Source organism: Bacillus rossius, chromosome 13, assembly GCF_032445375.1.
Source record: "Bacillus rossius redtenbacheri isolate Brsri chromosome 13, Brsri_v3, whole genome shotgun sequence".
NCBI lineage: Eukaryota > Metazoa > Arthropoda > Insecta > Phasmatodea > Bacillidae > Bacillus > Bacillus rossius.
Window position 1 is genome coordinate 48,505,950 of NC_086340.1, and position 25,845 is coordinate 48,531,794.

The window sequence follows — 25,845 nt, forward strand, 5'->3', positions numbered from 1 at the left end:
AAGTGGTATGAAGAAAATGTTTTTCGTTGATCTAACCAGACATGAGAAAAATACTTTAATAAGAAGAGAAGTACCTAGTTGCAAACATTCCTTGCACAGTGGTATCAAAGGTTTTGTTTTCACTAAGATTAAAATGATTAACAATGTGTTAAAAATATGATACTGATTTATTTGATATCTTAATGAAAGTTTGGTAAGAGACTAAGCACGTGTTTACTGCTTTGACTCTCTGTTTTTCTTGTTACAACTAAAACTAGGTATAGTGACATTGACTTAGTGGTGTTAACAAAACATTACGTTAGTTAAGACATTCATTTTTGTTTGTATATAATTTTTACAAGCTAATATTACCCTTATATTTTTTTGTTATTGTACAACCAGCTGTAAAATTTACTGTTTCACATTTTTTCCCATACATTTAATAAATAAATTTTTTTTTAATATTGCATTGTTACTTAAAAGGTCATTTCTGCAAAAAGGGTCTTTAAATTTATAATATTTCAATATTTTTTTTAAAGTATGCATATATTTTTCATTATTAGAAATTATAATGATGTGGATGGTTAGGTGTAAAAGAAACAATAATTGTTTGTATCACAAGAACATAAGTTGGCATTCAAAAAATAATGTTATTCCAATAATTAAAAGGCTTATAACTTTTTTCCATATTTTTTTCGAAAAGGCCCTTTTTGCATCCAGCTCCTCAATTATCTTTTCCCGTGGGTTGATAGAAAAAGGTCGCTTCACCCAGCATAAAAAAAAGGCTACGCCACTTATTCCCCGCGCAGGAAACACACTGGCTGCCGTCTGTCTCCCCCGCATTTATCTTTCTTCTAACATTCCACGTCTCGCCTCTCGCGTGAGCAGTAACTAGGGCCACGATTATATGGTGAATCGCGAAATCGCGAAATTTTCCGCGAATTTATATGGAAAATGCGAAAAAAGCAATTTTTAAGAAAACCCGCTAAATAACACCGAAATTACACAATACAAGTCTCTTATATTTTAATGTGAAAAGCTTGATAGTCAAGACTTGCCCGGGTCCTGGTTGATAAGCTGGAACAATTTCCTGCCTTGCATTTCTACGTGCTTCCTCTAATCAGCTTTAGGGCGCCGTCTGGTTAACGTGTGTGTTAGTGAAGCGGGATGATAAGAGCGACGCTCAATGGTAGTTCTAGCGCGGTAAAACCTCCAAGTGCAAGGCTCTGAACTGGCGCGCAGTCATCTCGTTCCCGTCAGATAACTGTGAAATATCAGCGGTGACCGTAACATTATATGGCGGAAAAATAAAGATAAAGGTGTAATGCATTTCCCTCTGATACTTTCAAGAAATTTGTAACAGGTTTTTAGTAGTATAGGATAGTTCCTCCTGCGGCAGGATTCAGGTTGTGGAGCCGACCGCCATCTTGGATTGTGACGTCACGGCGGCCATTTTTGACTCAAAATTCCTCAAAATTCCTCAAAATTCTGGCTTGTACTAGAACTATATCTTTGCTCAACAATGAGAAGTTCACAAGCTAGCAGAATCTGTTTATATATTTTTGTATTTTATTTTGTCATTTAAATTTTTTAATTAATTTTTTTATGTTATTTATTAAATATTTTTTTCTGTATTTTTATGATATCAAAGAAAACTTGTGGTGGTTTTATCCGTGTGCTTCCGATTATTCTTGTCAATATTATGGTGGTTTTCTCCGTGTGCTTCTGATTATTATTGTTAATATTATGGTGGTTTTCTCCGTGTGCTCCTGATTATTCTTGACAATATTATGGTGGTATTCTCCGTGAGCTTTCGATTATTCTTGACAATATTATGGTGGTTTACTCCATGTGCTTCTGATTATACCTAACTAGACATCTGATGGATTTCTCCGAGTGCTTCTGATTAATCTTGATATTATATTGATGGCTTTCTCCAAGTGTTTCTGATTATTCCTGGCTAGACATCTGATGGTTTTCACCGAGTGCTCCTGATTATTTGTGAGAGATCTATCTCTGCATGAAGAATTTTTTACTTACTGAGTCATGTCATTTTTATTCAGAGTTACATTTAATCAGTGAAATTCTGTCAATAAATCAGAACATACAATATTTTTATCAGGTGGATTTAAAAAAAAAATAACTTTACTCAGACAAATAATAAGCTTTGAGACAGCTGAGAAGCATTAACATGAAAGATAAACTTCCTTCTCCTTGATGTCTAGCGAAGCCATCCTTGTTTTGCGAACGTTAGTGAGCATCCCGCATACCACATAAAAGAACTAGATAAATTATGACTCAACACAACACGTGGCAACATCTCATGCTAATAATCGAAACCACATGAAACAATTTCTTTTGTATGAGGTAACTTAATTCTTGCTGTTGAAATATTTAGAAAATTCTATTTAAGTAATGTATCTAATTTAATTCACTCAGTTTGCATCTGACAATAGTCTCAGTAACTAATATGAATCCTGATTCGGTGACTGTTGCTGTATTGAAAGGACACAGGTGTAAGTTTTGCAGCAAAGAATTTATCTTGAGAAAGAATGGAAGACAACACGAGAAGAATGACTGTGTTAAAAATCCACTACGTAATATGATAAGTTGTGTTAGATGTAGCAAGTCGTTTACGCGGAGAGAGAGCTTAAAAAGACATGACAGAACTTGTAACGTCAAGCCTGCGTACAAGCTCGAGGACAACGATGGCTCTACTAGGCTAAGGAAGAGTGATTTGCATTACGACAATAATTTTCCTTGTCTTGGGAGAGATTATGTTCGCGGCTCTTCCGATCTCGACAAAAAACTTAAATTGAAGGATGATGATGATTTATGGAAGAATGAAGACAATGGAAGAATCCTTAACGTGAAAAGTGAGAATACATTCCAGCCGAATTCAAGTAGATCTTTCCTACTCTGTAAAAATGATGGACTCCTAAAAATGAAGCATGAAGACGATGAAGACACTTCGACATCATTGGCATCGAATTCTTACGGTAATCTGGGTGAAGATGATGCCTTCTACGGTGATTGCTACAGCGACTCTGAGGCTGTTGACAAAGGTATAGACTGTGATGAAGCAACTAAAGCAGGCAAGATCGAAGACTGTGGTGGTGACCTGAGACTGAAACGATGGAAACATCGTGATATATTAAATAAATCGGATCAAGCTTGTGATGATCATTGTCTCGATAATGAAAGTTACCCAGAGGATGGTGTTAAAACGGAAGACAGCAGAGAAAATAATATTTATAATAATCAAACAAGTAAGATGGTGGTAGAAGAGACTGATTACACTTCATGGAACGATCCAAACATATTGGTTGACCGGCTAAGACTTCTACATGACTCGCTTTGTGCAGGAAACTATTTGTGCATCAAAGAAATATCATTCATACTCAAAGAACTGAGGAAAGCTGGCTACATACAATAATGGCTTGTTTTACTTGTATTTGTATAATGTAAAGAAATAAATAATTGCAATTATAAAAATTTAATGTTTTTTTTTTCTTGTATTCAGATTTCTAACTAAGATTAAGTTCTCGTAACTTGTGCTTCCAAATGTGCTTCCTTTTCGTTGATGGTGCGGCCTTTTCGTTGATGGTGCTTCCTTTTCGTTGTCGGTGCTTCCAAATGTGCTGCCTGTTCGTTGGCGGTGCTGACTTTTCGTTGTCGGTGCTACCAAATGTGCTGGCTTTTCATTGATGGTGCTGCCTTTTCGATGACGGTGCTTCCAAAATGTGCTACCTTTTCGTTGACGGTGCTTCCAAATGAGCTGCCTTTTCGTTGGCGGTGCTGCCTTTTTGTTGACGTTGCTTCCAAATGCGCTGCCTTTTCGATGACAGTGCTGCCTTTTCGTTGTCGGTGCTTCCAAATGTGCTTCCTTTTCGATGCCGGTGCTGCCTTTTCTTTGTCGGTGCTTCCAAATGTGCTGCCTTTTCGTTGTCGGTGCTTCCAAATGTGCTTCCTTTTCGATGCCGGTGCTGCCTTTTCGTTGTCGGTGCTTCCAAATGTGCTTCCTTTTCGATGGCGGTGCTGCCTTTTCTTTGTCGGTGCTTCCAAATGTGCTTCCTTTTCGTTGGCGGTGCGGTCTTTTCGTTGTCGGTGCTTCCAAATGTGCTTCCTTTTCGATGGCGGTGCTGCCTTTTCGTTGTCGGTGCTTCCAAATGTGCTTCCTTTTCGTTGCCGGTGCTGCCTTTTCGTTGTCGGTGCTTCCAAATGTGCTTCCTTTTCGATGCCGGTGCTTTCTTTTCGTTGTCGGTGCTTCCAAATGTGCTTCCTTTTCGATGCCGGTGCTGCCTTTTCGTTGTCGGTGCTTTCAAATGTGCTTCCTTTTCGATGCCGGTGCTGCCTTTTCGTTGTCGGTGCTTCCAAATGTGCTGCATTTTCGTTGGCGGTGCTGCCTTTTCGTTGTCGGTGCTTCCAAATGTGCTTCCTTTTCGATGCCGCTGCTGCCTTTTCGTTGTCGGTGCTTCCAAATGTGCTTCCTTTTCGTTGTCGGTGCTTCCAAATGTGCTGGCTTTTCATTGATGGTGCTGCCTTTTCGATGATGGTGCTGCCTTTTCGATGATGGTGCTTCCTTTTTTTGTGATTGTGCGTAGTACAAAATGTAGTGATTGAATATTTACTAGTTTAAAAACCTCTTGGTGTTACTAAAATATTTTTCAAGGTCACTTGGTCCTTTAGTAAGTATAAAAAATGTCACGAGGGATTAATTGAATATAATTAGCTAACGACGAAGTTCATGCGGACCTGAAATGACTAGCCTATACGTCTGATAATGACGTGACTCGGTCTCATGGACTGAAGACAATTGATCTATATGTATGGCTTTGTACATGAACAGCTTATATGTTATTCAGATTATTGAAAAATTAGACTTTCATAATAGGCTAATCGGCACTGTATTAATTCGTTGGTCAGGTATATTGACTTGAGTTGTTTTTCGTAGAGTGAATGATTAATAAACTCTGTGAAAGGTAATGGAAAACAGAATCTAAAATTTATTTCATAATTAGTTACAACTGTCACTGGTCAAGAATCGAACCGTGGACAGGGATCCATCGATTCAATATGAAAATTAATAATTGATTTCCTCGGAGACTTTTTGTATTTTCCCTGCATTTCTAGCTAAATAATTACATGATTTCAAGATGGCGGGCACCTCGGTAATAATAAATAATTACTGCACTGTAACAGGTTAGAATAAAACTATCATGATGGAAATGTACTCTATAATACAAGTACACACAAGATGGTGTCCAGCAGCAGACGAAAACATGATGATGGCAATGACCGCTAGCATGTACTAAACATAAAATGACGGATCCATGATGGTCGACAAGGACAAAGACAAATTACAAGGACAAAGTCGAATTTCAAGGTCAAGGTCGAGGTCAAATTTCAAGGTTAAGGTCAAATTTCAAGGTCAAAGTTCAAGGTCAAGGTCAAAGTTCAAGGTCAATGACAAAGTTCAATGTCAATATATAAGAGATCAAAGTTATGGTGAACAGAACATTATACTAACATGTCGTCAGCACACTCTAGCAGACGAAACCAAGATGGCGGCCTCCAGCGGACAAAGACAAGATGGCGGACATGACATCATACCAGCTGATGGTAAATACCTTGTTATTGGTGGTGGTAGGTCAGTCTGTAGGTGGCTTCTGTGGAGGAAGGATCTGATGTGATATTTTTTTTGCCCTCATCGGTTTCGAACCAAGGACGGGAATCGATATAATCAATCAGAATTCTAAAAAGTTAATTTTTTTTGATGAATTTTGGAATTTTTCCCGATTTTCTAACATAAAAATTACGGATTTCCAAGATGTAGTCTAAATTACAAGATGGCGTCTAAATTACAAGATGGCATATAAATTTCAAGATGGCGACCATAACGATAATTGCAACATTAATAGGATCCAATATGGTGGTCGTAACGTAAAGTGTAAGAATGTCATGGTACTCAACCAAGATGGCGGGTGTAACGAAATATTCAACATTTATATAATCCAAGATGGCAACCGTAACGATAACTGCAACAGTGGTTTTTAAGATTTTTATTTAATTCGATCAAATAATTTTTTTAATGATTTTTTAAAATTTTTCCCGATTTTCTAACATAAAAATTGTGGATTTTCAAGATGGCGGGCGTAACGAAAATTGCAACGGTGACGTCATAATCCTATAAATGGCTTAACGCTGGCTTGAGTTAAGGATGCTTAAGCCAGTTTTAGGAATTTTCAGCCGCTGGGAATTTTTGAGGAATAAAATGGGAAATTTTCCCTCGGGTCGGGAATTTTTCCCTCGAAAACGGGAAATTTTTCCTCGAAAACGGGAAATTTTGAGTCATTTTGAGTCAATTTTGAGGAATTTTGAGTCAAAAATGGCCGCCGTGACGTCACAATCCAAGATGGCGGTTGGCTCCACAGGCTCCACAACCTGAATCCTGCCGCAGGAGGAACTATCCTATACTACTGTTTTTTACACCTAAAACTTCGAAAACATGCCTTTTAGCCATTTTATCTTAAATGCTTTTCGTAAACAGACTCCAGTCGGATATCTAGTGTAGTTTGGAAATCGCGTAGGTTTTTCGTGGGTGTGCGCGGCACACGACTGTAGTTGCCATACGTCACGCGCCGAGAATGTTGTCCGGCAGGAAGGGCGAGTATAGTTCATTTGCGGCAAAAATGAATACTTTTATGGCCCTGCTAAATTTTTCCATTGAAGAAATTTGGAAGTTTCAGTGATTTTCCAGTAGAAATAATGTTGTATAACTAACAAACAAATTGAATCAAAACAGTTAACGGTAAATGGCTGTCGCGGGGGCCCTTAAAAAATTTTCATTTTACCAGAAATGGACTATACAAACCTTGCTTTCGTCGCACGCAGTTTGGAGAAGGGGAGGAAGGATGTTGACAGTTTCACATGCCAAAGGAAAAAGAGGGAGGAGGGGGAGAGAGACACGATGGTTTGTATGCCTGGTAGGGATGAACCTTGAAGTCTGGACAAGGGAAGGAGAGGTAAGTCGTATGACATCATGCATCCGCCGCCTGTACTGCCGCCAGCCTGTCTAGTCGATATTCCCGCGCTCCCACTTACGTTGCACAAGCTACTGCTGCCGTATTTTTAAAGGAAATATCCCATTATTTTTTTGTTATTCTTACATGAACATTATTGGAAGTATTAAAGCCGACACAAAAATATGCAGTGTGTTAAAATTAACTGATTTTAATGATCTTTCATTTCGTTTTTTTTTTTTTTAATTTTTTTTCTTCTGATTTTCACATTTTGGTCAAAATGTCCAATTTTTTGACGGTTCCCGAGAATGTATTCGTAAAATAACTGCTTCGTTAAATCCGGGGTTCGTGACATCGGGGTTCTAGTGTATTTAACTACGGCAAGCAGAAAACGTACATATAAACTAACCTGTAAAAATAAACTGTATATTGACATATTTTCTTTAGAGGTGGCCTGTAGGGCGACGGACTTGTCATGAAGGTTGAAGTGGGTTTAAAGCAAAGCCGTTTAGCATTGTGAGTAATAGCATCCTGCCATTGTACGGTTGGGTTCTTGGCGAGTAGCGGTTTGAGGGGAAGGGGGGGGGGAAGTTGAAATCAACTGAAAATTTCGGAAAACATCTATTACGACCCCCCTCCCCCCCCCCCTCTTTTACGACCCTATTCCTGGGAACCGTGAGGGGTCGTTTCAGAGAGGTTTGACTGTAGTATTGTTATTGTGTTGTGTGGCTGGAAGAGCATGACCAGGTGTGTCAGAAGGGCATATGAAGGGAAAACATCCTATTGAAGAGGGTGAGAGTGATGGAAAAATTCGGCCAGCCAGCTCTGGAGGAATGGAGAGACATTGTAAAAAAAGTGGTCTTGTAGCCTTGAAGGCTTTTAGAGGGAGAACAAGTGGACAGAACAAAGGAAGTTTTTGATTTGAGCCTTGCAAGATAACTTTAAATCATGGTAGTTTATTTTTTGATAAGTTTTATAAGTATATTGAGCCTGTGTTATGTTTATATAGGTCTACTTTTAGTAAATGGTCATCCCAGTCTGCCAATGAAAAGAGGGACAAAAAAAAAGGGTCGGAATCTCAGCACAAAATTTAAATAGAGGTGTTATAAAGGCAATTACAGTGCTGCATTTTTTTCTGACTACTGCTAGACCTTAGGAAGAGAAGTTCCTGAGGCAAAGTACTGAGAGAAAAAATCAGGGAAATATATATTTTTAGGTATATTTCTACATTTTACTTTACTCTTACGTTGTATTTTTTGCTGTTTACATTAGAACTCTTGTTGATAGCGTATCATTTTGCCAAATACATACAACAAACAGGCTGATGCAAGCATTTACAAAAAGGATTATCATGTGAAAACTGAGCAGATACAGAAATTCTGAACTGAGATCTAGATTCAGGGGATAATTATCTTCCAGGGGCTAATTATCTGTTCTTGTGCCAGAAGAAAAAGTTTATTTTTGTAGACCAGTTTTACATTTAGTTTAACAGTCATTACACTTGCCTAATGCATATTTTATCTCTTTGGTTTTGATTTAACATATACTATTTACATATTAATGAATAGTGAATACTAATATAAGTGTTTTCAATGGATCTTAGGTATAAAACATAGGTACGTAGTATCGTAAGTAGTTTGGTGTCCTGCCGGGATTTTTATTCTTCAATACAGTATTCCGCTTTAAATTATATGTCATTAGTCTGTAGGAGCCCATTATCTAAGGGACGTTGCCTTGCATGTATAGAGGCATGTATGTTAAGGGTACCTGGATATAAGTGTCTGGTGCCAATCAGGTGATCATACTAAATATAGTGGGAGGTCTTTGATCTGGCATTCTATAGTCACATTAACATTGTTTCTAACGGATTTTAAATATAGACCTTGCCCTGCCAGGGTTTGGTGTTCACTCATAGTTTATCCTTACTGTCAATTTTCTTTTTTCATTAAAAATAATTTCTCCTGTTTTTGAAGGTTGCATTTCACATTTCACTGGTACAATACTGTATTTTTTTCATTCTCTAGAGCAGCTTAGTATAACTAGTTTTAATACGATTTTACTGTGTGTTGGTATTTCCGTTACAATTATAGTGACATTTGATAATCTAGTAAAATTGTCATACCTACATGTTGTTGACAAATGCGCCAGGTTAAACAATTTCAGTGTATTTTTGAAATACTATTTTACGTATATTTATGCCTTTATTTCTTGGATTTCAGTTAAAAACAAACACTGGTTCCTTTGTACACTCGGCTAATTCTTATTTTTTATTTTTATAATTTCAGATGAGTACTCACAGGAGATTCCTGCCAACAAGCCGTGGGAGAAAGTTGCAGGTCCGCCAATCCTGCCACCGCACTTGCTGCAGGTGATCCTCAACAAGGACACGCCTCTCTCGGTGGGTGAGGTTGGCAGCGATGAGGTAGTCATGAGGGTCCTCGTGTTTGTTAGCTTCATGACTGCAGGCAGCAGGTATTCGTGTATGTTGCTGGCTGTGGCACCTTCGCACACGACCAAAGTAACTTGGTAACCACACTATATAGTTTCTGTGTATGTAATTTTTACTATTGCCATACTCAATTTATTATGCATGACCACTTGTTGGTATGTGTGTTATGCATTGGAGTACCAGACTTGTTAGCTGTGGCAAAGATAGACACAATCACAGTGAATGATAGTAATGGCAGAATGTTGCCTGTGTGTTATGTTCTCTATTATATTACCACTGTAGAACGTGGGATATTTACTTATTGAAATTGGGCGCCTAATTTTATATATATGTTTCTCCAGAAATAAACAATTTATTATGATTCCTCTTATTAATATTGCTTTATCCAAGTTATTACACTCATTTGTTCCTGGCTAATTTGTTTCAGCTTACAAGACATGTAAGTGTCTAAAATGTGTAATAAGGAAGTGTAGCGTGAATCATAAACTAAATATTCAATTATGAATTTGATTTGTCAAATGTATATTTTAAAAATAATGCCAAAGGTTAGGAATTTGACGTAACTAGTTATACCTTCCAAAATATTAGTTTTATTATCTTGACTTAAAAGAACAAGCAAACATAAATGACATCTATTTAGGTGATCAAATAGTCTCAATAACATATATACTAGATCAGTGATAGTTATCTGTATGCGGAAATATATTCCTAGAGAGCCAAAATTCTAAGAAAAGGTATTTCATACTAGTAATGTCACGATTCATGTAACCTTACGCCTAGTGCAGTTGTTCGGAGACACTTCAAACTCTGCAGCACTTGACATCTGGATTGCGGTCACCAGAGACACGGACGTTTTCGACCAGCTGAAAACTACGAATACTACTGTTCTAGTTGTAAAATTAGATGACGGCAGTCCAGCATCCTTCTCTGATCCTGAAAAGTCTTTATAATTAATGTGAAACGATCTCACCGACGTAGACAACATGGAACCTTAGATGTATGGTCGTCATGGTTGTGTCGGGAACTCAGGCCTCAGAATTCTTGTGACAGCGACTGATGGCACCGACCATCGTCCTTCAGGGATGGAAAGTACGAAGATTCGAACCCAGGATGGTCAGGAATGTAGATATAGACCGAAGAGTAAGTTCATTCTTGAAGTTCGGAAAATCCATAATTCTGTCAAATTAATGCAGAATTTCATGAACCCAACTTGACGTCTATCAAAATAACGGAACTCCTCTGTTGTCTCTTCTTGTGAGCTGAATGGAAATGTAAATAGAAGTACGGCCCTCACTCATTACGTATCTTCCTCTCCAGATAATTTTTCTTTATTTTATTTGCTTTTAAAACATCCACATTCGATAAACCACTATCGAACGAATACCTGTTTATAGCAACCATAGATGAATTAACCAAAGCTGGAATTGAAAATCCACAGACTTATGCAAGTAGGAATAACGAGAATTTAAACCGCACTAAAATATACTAGTAATGGTTTTATAAATGCATAGATAAAATAGCTTTGCAATAGCATCATTAATTAGATTTGAGGCTCTCTATTCACATCTTCCTCTTACTTTTGTTTAACATAAAACATTTTAAATAAATTACATCAATTTTGCACTCATAATCTCATAAAAAAAAAAAGAAAAAAAGAAAAAGAAAAACTGTAAACATAGTGACGGTTTACACCACATTATATAGTTGGCATTTGTGTGTTAAATTAAATTAAAATGTGTTAAATTAAATAAAGAAATAAAAATAATCTAGCATTATTTATAGGTACTCAGATATACCTTTTGCAGAATTTTCTCATACCTTGACGACAGCTGTCGTGTCTCTCCTGGTCCCTAGGCCCGCTGTTGCCCATAGCCGTCTGGTCCGGGCATGAGTGTAGTGTAACAAAGTGCTTTGAGTGGTGCTTCGAGCGGTGAGCGCGCCCGAGTGCGGCGGCTGGTGTAAGGAACGACAGTGCAATCTGACCCGGACCGCGTACTCTCGTGTGTCCCCCTCCCCTGCTTCCCGCTCTCTGTGCGCCGGTGCGTGGGAGTCAGTCGTAGCTCGCCTCTGATCCGCGACGGACACGTCTGAGCGCTGCTCCACGCCTCGCCGCTAGAGATTCGTGAGTGGTTCGCCGTTTAGCAGCCAGTGCCTTAACGACTTAGACTGAACTAAATGGCGTCTCAAGCGGCCGACAGCTCAAGGGGTCGCTGTTGTCCTGCCCCCTGTAGTAAGCCACAAGGTGAGAACCTGTTCACTCCCTGAGTTTAGGCTGGCCGGCGCTCTCGTCACGACAAGGGGTCAGAGAGCCAGGTATCGTCAACCTTTTCTCCAAAAAAACTGCTTTCTTCATAATGTATATTTTTAAATCATTAAATGGATGTGCAAAATAAGTATAACTTTACCAAAACAAAAAAAAATGGAAACTGAAATTAACTCTGTATTATTTTCCTTTTCTTCTGCCACTATAAGGTTAGGAAAGAATGTCGCGACTTCAAAAATGGGAATACAGATTAATTTTAAAATGTCACTTGAAATTTTTTTAATGGCATTAACTTATGTGTTAAATATGTCATATGTAATAACTTTTGTTCTTGACAAAAATAATTACATCCACCCATTGATAGAGGTTAGGCATGTGCCATTTTACTAAATAAAAAAGATACGTGTGTAACACTTTCGTGATTGTGCCGAACAGCAATACTATTGACCATGGGCGCAAATCTGTAGGATTTCCAGGGGGGGCCCGTGAATTCTGTGGTTTAAGAATTTTGCGCTAGAGGTCAACCGAAACAAGTCTTCTCTGGATGATAAGCTCGTATGTTATACACTTTATTTTTACGTAAGTGATATTAACAATAAAGCAGAGCAACATATGTTTTAGTAATTATTAATTAATGACTATAAGAAATGATCTCTCAAACATGTTTGTATAATTTGCTAACCTAAATACATAAAATATCCATGAAAAAATCTATTAAAATAATATACGTGAATATAGCGCTGTCCGTCCATCTGTCTGTCCGTCTGCCACCAGGCTGTATCTCATGAACCGTGATAGTTAGACACAAATACTAAAAACATAGTAAAATAAATATTTAAGGAGGCTCCCATGCAACCAACGTGATTTTTTGGTTCGTTTTTGCTTGATATTGAAAACGGCTACAGGTAGACGCTTGAAATATTCACAGAATATTTAGTTATATATTCACTTTAAAATAAATGATTAAATTAAAATAAAACAAATTTTTAAGGGGGCTCCCATACAACAAACGTGAAAACAGAATAAAATTTCACAAATGATGTATTTCTGTTGCCGCTATAACAAGAAATTCTAAAACAGAATAAAATAAATATTTAAGAGGGGCTCCCAATCCCATACAACAGACATGATTTTTTTTGCCGTTTTTATAGATAATGGTACGGAACCCTTCGTGCGCGAGTTCGACTCGCACTTTGTCAGGTTTTTTTATGCCACATCACATAATTACTGCGATTCAAATGCTGTTCGTGAAATTCTTTGTTCACAGTTTTTGATGCGCCCTAAAAACCCAAAGCTCCAAAGCTAATAAACGGATCAACATCAAATGAACGATTGAATCATATTAAAACCCTTAAAGACTCTTTTATTTAGTAAAGGCATCAACCAGGTAAAAAAGAAAAAAAAACTTAATGACAAAATGAAAAATCTCGTAGATAGAACTATGAAATTTATCCTACAGCTAATTGAACCACATACATTTCTCGGCTTATTTTTAGTATAATCAGTATTTTGGCAGTGAATATTATTTAGTTAAAATATACCGCTTGATTAGTTATTAAAGAGACGCGTTTGCTTCCTTATTAACTTAAATACGGATGTGTAACGTTTAAATACTTCTTTCTCAATCTTACTTTTGTTTACTCGTGCAGTGTTGCAGTTATCAAATAACAAATGTTATAAAGTGATTATCGGCCATGAATTGTGAAAATTATCGTTTGATAATAAAAGGGGAGTGATTTTAAATTCCATATTGACGAGGAAAAAAATTATTCCCTGTATATTCACATGTAATGTACAGAGCAGCTAGCCTTACAGAATGGAGATGAGCTAAAAAAAATTCCAGTAATGGTATATAAGTTTCAGTTCGTAAATAAACTAAATTCTGCTATAATTACTGTTAAAGTATTAAGTTGTTTATTTACTGGAAAAAATAACGTTACATAATCACTTAAATAAAATATATTACCTAAATAATAGTCACTACTTATAAAACAATCAAGCTTACCAGGTGAGAATCAGATTCTGTTTTCCGTTTCTTCCGCGTCACGAAATTATCCATGTTGGTGTTTGCCAAGAAAGCAGAAGACTGGCGCACACGAGAGCAAAACCACTTTAAAAACAGACTACCTGAAACCAGGGTATGTTGATTTTAATCAACATGATTTAAATCGTGATTTTAATCATGATTTTAATCGTGATTTTTTTTTTTTAAATCTCATGATTTAAATCATGTGATTTTTTTTAAAATCTGTAAATAAAATCAATTTATAATATGATAATATGAACGTTAATATTTCCTATACTGTATTGTTTAAACCAAGTAGTCATGCCTACTTACATAAAAATTGACTGCTGCAAAGATAGAATGAAAATTGAATAGTACTTAATTTCTTCTACAATGTATTTATAGTTATTTTGAAACACATTAAATATAGGTGGGTGGAATGTTCCTTTAAATGCCATCTCATTTTCTCTCTTCTCTCCTCTACCTCATGTGTTTGTGTTGTGTGTGTGTGTGTGTCATATCTCTTTGGCAACAGGTTTGTCTTCCAACAATGTCAAATGCTAATTTTAGAACTGTAGGAAGGAAATTTTCAGTTCTTTGGTATATCTGGTTTGGTTCAGTCAACATTAAGAAATCGACTGGGTACAGAAAAAGCTGCAAAACTTGTAATTTTGTTTAAAATTTTTAATAAGTAATATTTTATGTAGAAGTTTTACTTTGAATACTCTCGAATGTGTGCAATTCTGAGAAGAAGAACAAAAGGAAATTGTGGTTTTTATTTAAATTACTTTATTTAGAACAATTGACTATAAGACTATAAGGGATGACAGAAGTGACAAAGTTACATTTAAATATGATATATTTTCAATGATGTAGTTATTTTCTATAAGACATATTTTTTTTACTAATGTTAACTATATTACTGTACTAAAAATTTTCATAAAGTGACATCATTAATGTTTCCTTAAAACATTATGCAATGTAAAATGTGGTTATTTCAAAGAAAGAAAATTAGGCTAGTTGTCTTTACAAAATGAATTAATCTGTTATTAATTGTACTGTAGAGCAAAGTCAAGTCATGAAAACAGTCATGAAAATGTACTGTATATTACACAGATTACAATGTTTTAAATTTTAATCAAAAAAATCTGATTTTAATCAAAAAAACCCGATTTTAATCAAAAAAGTCCGATTTTTTTGATTTTTTTTAAAAAATCAGGATTTTTTCATACCCTGCCTGAAACCTATAATACTGTCGTTTCAAAGGACAAGGTAGTGTGGGTATCAATGGGGAGGAAATGCTAACGGAACCCTACCCTAGCTTCGTCCTTTGGAATGAACGGTTTCTAGGAATTAAGGGTTTCAAAGTTCTCACTGGAAAACTCCATACCATGGCTTTCGCAGAAGGGGTAGGGGAATAACTACGGAACTCAAAGGTAGGAATATAAAGCATGTCAAAGTGTCTGTCGTCGTTGTAAATAATAATCTGATATATATGCTGTGTACACCATTAACTTTAAAACCACGAAGTGGGCCCCCCCAAGGAGGGGCCCATTAATTCCAGGGGGGGCCCGGGCCCCCCTGGCCCCCCCGGGATCTACGCCCATGCTATTGACTGCTGCTGTCATAGAAAATATGTAAATTTGAGACATTAAACTATTTTCTTTCAGTACCCTGTCTGCTGTGCCACAAATCTTTTACTTACAGCAGGCCATTACAAAATTGTTTTTTATATCCAGTGTTTTGAAACATAAATAGTGGAAGAAACATCTACATTTTTTGGGTAATGTAACTATGTAAAATTAACCATAATTAAAGAACTCTGCTCAGATATAAGTGAGAAAATGTTTACAAAATAATGGCATGTTTACTCGTTACAAATGTGAAATATGTAATGACGTAATGAGTTATATAAAAGATAGTCGCACTTTAGCTACTCGCTCAACTCGGCTTGAGGTTTGGTCCATCCTTGATTACTGCCTTTGAAAACAAACCTTATCAGAAAAGATCTATCTCGTTCAGTCTAATACAGTAAGTCCTCGGTTTACGTCGGGGTTACGTTCCTGAAAACCGCGACGTAAATAGAAACGACGCAAAATGAGCCATGTTTCATGCCACCGGCCGGCCACGGCCCAAGGTCGGCCGGAAGCGCTGGCATACAGACGTGACAACGGGCAATTTTATCAGCAAATTACAACAGACAGCGTGGGAAACAAGTCCAACTAGTACTTCTCAGCTTTATAGAATGGTTATTTAACCAGCTGCTTTGTTACCTTTATTGATTGAAATATAAAAACATATATAGTCGTTTGGAAGACATCTTATGAAGAAAAAAATCATAAATTGCAGTGAGCTGATACTGTAGGCCTACTACAAACGCATTTAATCACGATAAAGTTAACAAACGGCACGTTTAAAACTCCGGCCAACTCAATGATATCATAGCGACTGAAGTGTAGAGCTGTAGCAAACCGTATGTATTCGTTACTGAGTAACGGGTGCGGCATCTAGTAACGAGTAACGAAACGTTACACACGAATGCATTTCGTTACTCGCATTTTTCGTATGTTTTACGCATGCGCGCGCTTATTCGTAACAAAGAACTATGTTTGTTTATTAAGAAAAGTATAATTTGGAAATTCGTCGTCCTCAAGTTTTTTACTGTTTATTAAAGGTATTGTGTGTGTAGACAAAGTTTGAGATTGGAACAGAAACAACGTAAGAAAGTATTTTACAAATTATAAATATGTATGTTTTTGTTTTTTATTATCGCGTATTTTCACGTTTTTTGTTCTTATCTTAAAAGAGATATTATAATAAAGCTGCTCTAATGAGATTTTATTGTTTCTTGGTTAACAAAAGCTGTTAATTATCAAATACTTTTAATTGTTTATATTCGATTTATTATTATTTACGCGACGTCATACTGTACGCGTACGAAATACGACTCGATTCGTTGCTGTTACATAACATAGCATGTTATGCGGTATCAGAAGTAACTAGTAACGATACGAAAGTAACGAGTACTAATTGTTATAGTAACGAATACATACGGGTACACTTTTTTTTAGTTACTTTTACACCTCTACTGAAGTGCCAAGGAGTTGGACGAAAAGGGGTAGGAGAAAATGCTGTGTCGTTGCGGGAAGTAGATAACACTTCTACGTGCGAGATACGTGGGTGGCCGAGCGGGCGGGCTGGTAGTATTGCATCACCGCGCGGAGAGCAGCGGAGAGCAGGAAGCGTCCCTCATGATGTATGATAAGATAAGGCGGTGAACGTGTAACTTACGCTACATAGCATAAATTAACTACCGAAGGAAACAAAGAATTATATACGGTGTTTTGGTTAAAATAAAGATTTATGGTCATTGTAAACGACGTTATTGTGGATCGGCGACAACTTAAATTGAAACATGAGTACTCAAACATTAGCAACGTTAATCCGAAACGACGTAAATCGGCACGACGTAAATAGAGGACTTACTGTACTATACAGTATTTATTTTAAATTACTAAGGCAACTAAGTTGCATCTTTTTGCAAGTGAAGTACATAAGATAAAACATTAATAATCCATTTCCTGGGCTATATTGTACTATTAAATTAAGTAGAAAAGATTTTTTTGGTTATTTAAGTATTTTGTTAACATGATAACGTGTGTATTTTGACCGCAATATGAAGCTTTTTTAGTCGGCAATTGCATTAGCTGTTATTCTTTAGCACTTTAAGAATCTTGTCTATAAAGTAACAAATTATTTGTTCTCTTCTGCTTTACAAACTGTCATGCCTACTTTTACACCCATGGGTATAATAGGAGGTAGCATAAATTAATCATTGTGGAAGCATCAGAGACTTTAAAATGGAATTTAGCATTTAGAGGAGGGCAATAAAATGGCAAGAGAATTGCACATGAAACATGAAAGTTCAAGTGGGTAAAAGCTATGTATCAATGTGTATACTTAGGACCTGAACAAGGTGGCGGATGTGGGCATTGGTCCAGCCATTCCAAAAGTAACAGACTTGTGCCAGTTACGACCTGCATTCTGCTGAGGTGGAGAGGCATCGTTATCACTATTCAAACAAAATCAAATTCATGATTGAACTGAGGTTACATGGCCTAGTTCGATTAATCCTTACATCAGTTGTGTTTTATATCTCCTTCACCTGAGAATACACATTGAAGCCCTTTTCAGTTTGTCATTTTTTTAACATCACCAACAGCATCAGTGGTCAGCCATTTTCAAAACTTAAATAGACTTTGGCTTAGTTTCTGTCAAAAAATTTTTGTACACAACTTTATTTGAAATTTGTTGCCTAGCAAAAACATAACTCATGAAAGGTTAAGTTAATACAAAATTTTAAATTGGCAAGTAACACACAATTAGTCCGAACTGTCAGTTGGAACTCAAATAGTTGTAACTGCAGTGTGTTGACTGATGGCTTTCCATCCAATCGGACTGTGGGCTCTAGAACCGTTAGTCAAAACTGCCATGTGTGGGGACAGCGTCTCGTCAGTCCATCAGGTGACTGTCATGGCAGACATCTTTGTTGATGCTCTTTGGTTTCTTTGCTTCTACCCCCCCCCCCTTTTTTTTTACTAACTAAAAATGCAACTGCCCATATTCTACGATGAAATGCTACATCCAAGCAACAATCAACACAAGACTGATCGTGTGTGGGAAAAGCTTCAGTTCAGACTGGGCAGTCCAGACCTGGACAGATTGTGTTTGTATGAAAGGAATCAGCATAAACATTTTGCTCATGGAAGTGCATAATACCACATTAAATTTAAAAAAAAAAAAAATACTGCAAAAATATCTATAAAAAAATTATATTACATTTTATTTTAAAATATTCAAGAACAAGTATTGCATGTGAACCTTTTATCATAGTCAAAAAACAAATATTGAAGATGCAACTTAGTATTACAGGATCTTTACAAGAGGCTTGTGCATTTAGAGACCTAGTGTTATTGGTATCAGGTATAGAATATAAACTAACACTTGCCATATCCACCCTTATCAACACTGACATTTTGGGTGAAACACAGTGGTGAAGCAGGCTTGATGCTTGCCTTCATACTGAGCCCCTGTTTGTGGTATGAAATAAAACTAATTCTCAATGGAGGTTCTTAATATTTTACTGGCAAACAAAACTTGTTTTTATGTCAAAATTCAGTTCGGGTACATTACTTTAGAATAAAAATTAATATGAATGCCTGTACACAACTTGTGACAGGAATTTTGAAACTTACATTAAAATTACAATGTTTGTTGGATTGATATTTTGCAGTTTTATCGTACTTGTTCATCCAGCCAATGTTTGTATTCAGCTTGACTATTTGTGCAGCATTTTGCGTGCTTCTGTTTCTGCTGTGGATGTTGCCTTAGTATTTGGTTTCAAACATTCAGTAACATTTAGCTTTGTGATAACATGCTGCCCAGCACACAAGAGAGTCACTGTTCAGCCACGTACACAGATTGCTGATAACCTGCAGTTTTATTGTTATTTGTACTTGTTTTATAAAAGGTTTTGGAGGTGTAAAATGTGTTTGAGGACATGTCTAGTGCAACTGTGAGATGTGTATTTTGTTGTGCAGTGTGAGCCTACGTTACTTCCGGAGCCAAACCACGTGATGCTCAACCACCTGTACGCACTGTCCATCAAGGACGGCGTGATGGTACTGAGTGCCATTCACCGCTACCGCAAGAAGTACGTCACCACGCTGCTCTACAAGCCCATCTGACCACTCACCGTGTCTCTCTTCCATCGCTACCGCAAGAAGTACACCACGCTGTTCTACAAGTCCATATGACCACCCATCATGTGTCTCTTTCACATGTAGTCCATATTGTATTATCATTATGTCTCTCTGAACACATGCACATTAGAAATTGCATGATAAAACTGCTCATTCAGGAGGCATTTTTGGAGGACAAATGTAGGAAATATTTCGAAAGAGTCAATGTTAATCACATAAAGCTTGTCTCATGTAATTTTGCTTAGTATAGACAGTTACGTAGGGAAGAAGTGCACAGTTAAACACACTCTTCATATGCCTATTATTGTTTCTAAACAGAATGTGTGGGTCTGGTGTCATTGTGTTTCTATTTGATTTTGATATGTTAAGTCCTCCTCTTTATTTATTTATTTTTTCATATCAAATATAAAACTAACCTTCGAATGAGCTGAATTGTGACCTCTAAACTCTTATTTAGAGATGGGCTGAGACTTGAAAACTTGAGCTGAGTCAATCGAGTAGCTAAATCTCAACTGGACTTGAAAGTCGAGTTCATGGTACTCAACAGGACGAGACTCGTCAGTCTTTTTCTCTTATCTCGACACAGAGTTGACTTGCAACAAGCATTAAAGTCACGTACCATTATCTTGCAAACACTTCACAGCAAAACCTCGTATTTACGTACTTGTAATTTTGTTTAATTTTACTTAATTAAACTGCCCAAAAAAGTGTAACGTTATAGATTTTCATGTTTCAAAACACTAGAAAAGACACATTTTTACAACATGACTTCACTCTAATGCCTTTTTTTTTTATGAATGCTTCATATAACATTTCAAAATATCTTAATATTTAAGTTTTGGGAATATGGTCAATCTTTGTTAAGCAGAAAATGGCAAAAGTAAGTGAGGAATAGTACTGAGTTTATATTCTGTTTGTATGCATTTTTCATTTTAGTAAAGCCAGAATTACAATAAACTGCCTGTGTCTATCAAATGATAACCTGCAGCTAATAAGATGTCCTAAATATTTTATCAGTCATTTCTTCAAAAGTTTGGTATCTTCGTATTTTTGATAGTTAAATGGATGAAATGAAATTATAACCTCCAGTTGTCTACATTTTTTTCGCACGTCAAATATTATATTACAAGACTGAAATTTGTTTACTAAGTACAGAGCATACTAATCTGGTTATACAAGACAAGTTTTCTCCAAAATTTAAGTTTTATTTACAGTAAGCAGCATTGAATTGAAAAATATTGTAATGGACGAGCGGAATATTGTAAATCGCTCTGCAGCTGACGGTTGGATGAGGTGGTGTTATTCTGGCCTAAGGTTGTAGATTAACCCCTATATTTTAGGTCATTTTTATTACTACGTTTAAAAAAAACTTGTAGAAGATAGCCGATTCTTTAAAGAAAAAATCCAAAAATTATATTTCTAGTTACCTACTTATGTTCCTAGATTTCGAAAGGGTCTTTTTAAAATCCAATTGTTGCTGAAAAGAATTAAATTATGTAAGAAATTAATTTTGAAGGAAATAAATTAAAAAATTACATTTTGTTTTATTTCTGGAATTCTTTTAGTCATTCTGTGAAAGGACATTGTGATAATAGAAGATGTTTACCAGTAGTTTACAGTGTCTTAGGTACTTCAAATAAAGTGTACAATTGTGACATTGGTTAGTTTAGCTTCATTAAAAACACTGTGAAATCATGTGAACGATTGGTTAAGAACTATGATAATGCAGATAATAACCAACTCTCCTATCTACTTAATAGCTAATCTAACCTTACCAACTGACAAACATTATTTAAAAGTATTTTTCATTTAGCTAAACTTACTTACCATAGTTCACACTATCTTAACTTATTTTTAATGTAGATAACCTAACTTAGCCAGCTGTTCACACTATTTTAAAGTAGAGATGTGCGGGATCCTGAGTCTTCGAGGAAAAAGTCGGGAAAATAGGCTTCCCGAAATGCAGGGCAAGAATTTTTTTACTCCCGAATATTTAGGGAAATTGTTTAAAAATTTACAAATGTCTATCACGTAAAACATGTTTTATATCAATTCAAACTATTTTTATAACAATATTTGTTATGGATTCGTACATTTTCGTAGAGTTTCCGTTCTATTTCAGCGCAAAACATCTTTTAAACGTATGCCGATCATAGCGACAGCTGTGGTGTGCAGTGAATTATGATATACACATATCTAATTGGAATAACATAAACGTGCATGGAGTACATTTAAATATTGTATGCATTCATAAATATATTACTTCAAGGGTACACGTTTGCAAGATACATGAATAGTTTAATAACGTTTTTGCCGTCATCATTGAACACTTAACCTAAAACCACTATGAGTACATAGACGAAAAACGAAAACAAAACACATGCACGATCCAACCTTTTAGCCAAAGATATAAGAAATACTAGACTTGCGTTTCGTAACGAAGCGTAACCTTTCTCATTACTTAATATAGCAATGGCGATGTAGAGAACAGTATTGGCACTGTGAAAAATATGAAATCACGTAGTTTTACACCACTGCTGAAGAGTGTTTAAACATCTATGATTTTGCTTTGGGAAAAATAAAATAGTTGTTTAGTTTCGCGGTTTTTTTTCGGCTGACATTACGTTTTTAAAGCTTGTGCAAAGTATCTATTCCTCATTTTCGATACTGTTGTATATTAAAACTAATAAACTAGCAGCCTACTAGTGAGAGAGTATTTTCATCTGCGGGAAATATTGTTACAGCACATAGGGAAAAACTTACTACCGACCACGTCGAAGAACTGATTTTTCTTCACCAAAGCAGAAAAGAACTTTGAAGTGAAAAATGTTTTTAAGATACAATAATAATATTTATAGCATTTAGATTTACAAGGAAGGATTTAAGTTATTTAAGTTTAATTTTAAATTATTTTTTTGATACTAGGGTTCAATATCAGGGTCAAATATTTGCTTTTTTTTTATTATTATTTTAATTAAATTTTTCCTGATCCCATCCTGTTTCCCGCAGGAAAAATTTATTTTTCCTGAAAATTTCCCGCAGTGCAAAAACCTATTCCCGCACAACCCTATTTTAAAGTATTGGAATATAGCTTACATATCCTAACCACCATACTCAAAATATCAATATCACTCTAATTCTAACTTAACCTTTTGTAAAAACTGTGTACTACTTGAAGTATCATAACACCATCTTAATGAATGATTAGTAAACACTACATAGAGGTCAAGAAAATAATATTTTTTTTTCCAGAAAGACTCTGTATAATTGGTAGATATATTTTACTTTTTCACTTAGCACATATAACTATCATGTACGAGGGTTGTCCATAAAATAAGGTCTCCATTTTATTTCACAAAGAAAAACATGTTTATTTGCAATAAACTAAGTATTTTTTACATACCCGTGTCAGAACTCTCCCGCTGCAGCGTGCAGGTAGCGTACAACCTCTTCTTTCAACTCCTCGTTAGTCCTGAAATTCGTCCCACCCAGATGTGACTTCAACGCGGTAAAGAGATAACCATTTGGTGATAGGTCTGGGTTGAATGGTCAATTGATAAGATTGGTTGTTGCACAGGTGGTGTAGGGATGAACATTGTCCTTTGTTTTGAATTGCACTGCGAAGGTTCTTCAAAGTTTGACAGTAGCAATCAGCATTTATTGTTGTCCCAGTAGGAATGAAATCGCACAACAATATCCCTTTTCTATTCCAAAACACAGTCGCCATCACTTTGCCAGCAGACAATGTTTGTTTAAACTTTCGCTGCTTCTGCGATCCTGAATGCAGCCACTGATGGGACTGTTCTTTTGTCTTTAGTATCAAGTAATTGACTCCAAATATTCCATCACCCTCTTCTGCATAGCAATCAAGGAATTTGCCGGCCACTTGAACCCATTGCCGTTCGAGATCTTTGATGAGCATTCTGGGGACCCAACTTGTTTAAAGGATGTCATAAAACTTTTAAAAATTAAGTTTTAAGTTTTCCCCATGACTGCCTTTTCGTTTTTTTTAATGTGTCACACATTATGAAATTAATTATTATGAAATATTATTAAATTAATTTATATGTTTAATAATAATAATAATAATAATACTCATAGAATCTAATGTAGTACTAAGGAGGCTGAGACCAGACATTATTTATTTATGTACAATACATAGAGTATGTACCTAAATTATAATGTGTAACATATTTCAGTACACATATTTATAAATACATTTGATGGAACATACATACACTTACCTATTGGCATATTATAAATACAATTGTGAAAATTAAATTTATAATATACCATTAAAACTGGAACATTCTTTTATGGATAACCTATATAGTAACACTATCCCTACAGTACCTAGGCATCGGAAAGGGTTCAAACATAGTAAGCCTATAGACCTCTGTGTACATATATGTGAGCCAGAATTCACCATGCACCTTAGCCGCTAAAAGGTAGGCATACTGTTTTTGGATATGTATGGGGAAATTGTCCATGTTTTCAACATAGATAAGTTATGAAACACATCAATTTAAACTTGGGAGGTGAGAGGCGATGGTAGTGATCCGCCACATGCCCAGTTTCTTTGACCATCAACCTGTAGGGCAATAAATCACTTCAACCTAACTTTTTAGTCGAAACATTGGGGTAATCTGCTTCCAACATGGCCAACTGACAGTTTAAATGCCAGTCAGCAGCAGATTCTGAGTTCTCTAACAAACCTGGAGCCGAACCAAATCTCAAGCATTGCTTGCTGGCATCAATGATACGAGTATGCCCCAATAGTCCAGTCTCAGAATAATATCTAAAGTTACATTTGAAATAATCAAAAATTAAATTTTATGTCTAACTTTTTAATGCAGTCTCCTCATTAATGATGCACACTCGCAAGCATCATGAGAACTCGTCTGTTGTAGTTGCAGAAAGTCGCTCACAAATATTTAAAAACATGTTTGGCTTATCACACTATGTGTCACGCTCGTGTCAATAGAGAGCATAGACGACCATAGAGCTGTGTCTCAACAGGACATATTACAAGTGTTTTTTTCCCAGAACCCTGCATAGACCACTTTTGTGAGCTGAGTGGGTTCGTTTCTGACTCAATATGTACGATCACGTCCAGCCAAAAACAACACTGTGCATAGCACCTTAGAGCAGACAATTACCTGCAGTGTGTGGAGACTGGCAACTATTCGCACGAACTTCAGGTATGTACCGTGTTGCATGGGCTGCTGTCTTACCGTAACATTTGCATGGGTCTGCGTGTTTGCACACTTTATATGCGTCTTTTAATATCAACCACATTAACGGGCTCTCTATGATGAATTTCACAAGATATTTTGTTTTGTTACCTCTCTTTCAAATCCCTATTGAAACAAATTTTTATTTTGAATCCTTGGAAGTTGATGGGCATCCTACAGCAACACATTTCCTACCTTTTTTTTTTCCTAACCTAACTAATTAATTGTATTTGGGAGGGGTCTGGATAGGGAAGACTCTAAGTACGTCTCAGGCCGAAGCCTATACGCTCTAAGCATGCAGGTTATGAACCATGCTGGAGAGGAAGCATGCATCATGTGCTAGGAGGGGATTGGCCAATCATGGCAACATTTTAGCCATGACTAACTCCTCTCACTGACTATTCTAAGTTAAAACTAGATAAGTTGGGCCCAGGTAGAACCTGCATAGACACAGGGAAAACCCTGGGCACTGACATGCGGGATGCAAAATTTCATGCATTAATTACAAGCAGGTTGGTTACAGGAAACAGAAGGATGGTTCTGGAAGAAGAGTTGGACAGAGTAAAAGACTACTACGCAAAAGGGTGGGGAGCTTGGACATTTTGTCCGCATTTGGTTTGGTGGCACTGGTTGTTTCGGGGGCGACTTTGTCGTTTCCCACCAGGCTGCCAGCCAGCCTAGACTAAGTTAAGAAGGGGAAAAATTCGTGTATGCTGTTGAATTTAAGCAAATGTAAAGAAACATTAAATTAACAAATTTAAACATTTAAAATATGTTTAGTTGGTAGCTTGAATTAATCGTGCTTTTTCACGAGCCTGCACTCAAGAGTGGACAGAGCCCCTGGTTGACCCTAGTCGGTTAAGGAAATTATCATATTTCCTACCCATAGAAAAGAGATATATACCATCCAAATAATTTCAAATAAACAACAAAGGTTTAGGTTACAATACAGAAACATACCGAAGTCAGAAAACCGCTAATTTTTAAAATATAAACAAACATAAAAAAAAGTTTTAAAAAACGTGATATCATAGCGCTCCAAGATTACATTCGTGGAAACAACATCGTACACACGTTGCACATATAATTTCATGCCTCTATACTAACCTTGTATCTTTGGGCCAATGGTTT

At 36.3% G+C, this 25,845-nt stretch overlaps 1 protein-coding gene across 2 annotated transcripts in view; it reads left to right on the forward strand.

The window, feature by feature from the left end:
• The window catches only part of LOC134538549 (5'-AMP-activated protein kinase subunit beta-1), a 35,643-nt gene extending 14,628 nt beyond the window's left edge, over nt 1–21,015 (forward strand). For both annotated transcript variants that reach the window (XM_063379969.1, XM_063379968.1), the window contains exons 5-6: nt 9,287–9,399; nt 19,319–21,015. In XM_063379969.1, the coding sequence (XP_063236039.1) occupies nt 9,287–9,399; nt 19,319–19,465 (260 nt within the window). In that variant the 3' untranslated portion in view covers nt 19,466–21,015. The remainder of the gene's footprint in view (nt 1–9,286; nt 9,400–19,318) is intronic.
• The last annotated feature ends 4,830 nt before the right edge of the window (nt 21,016–25,845 follow it).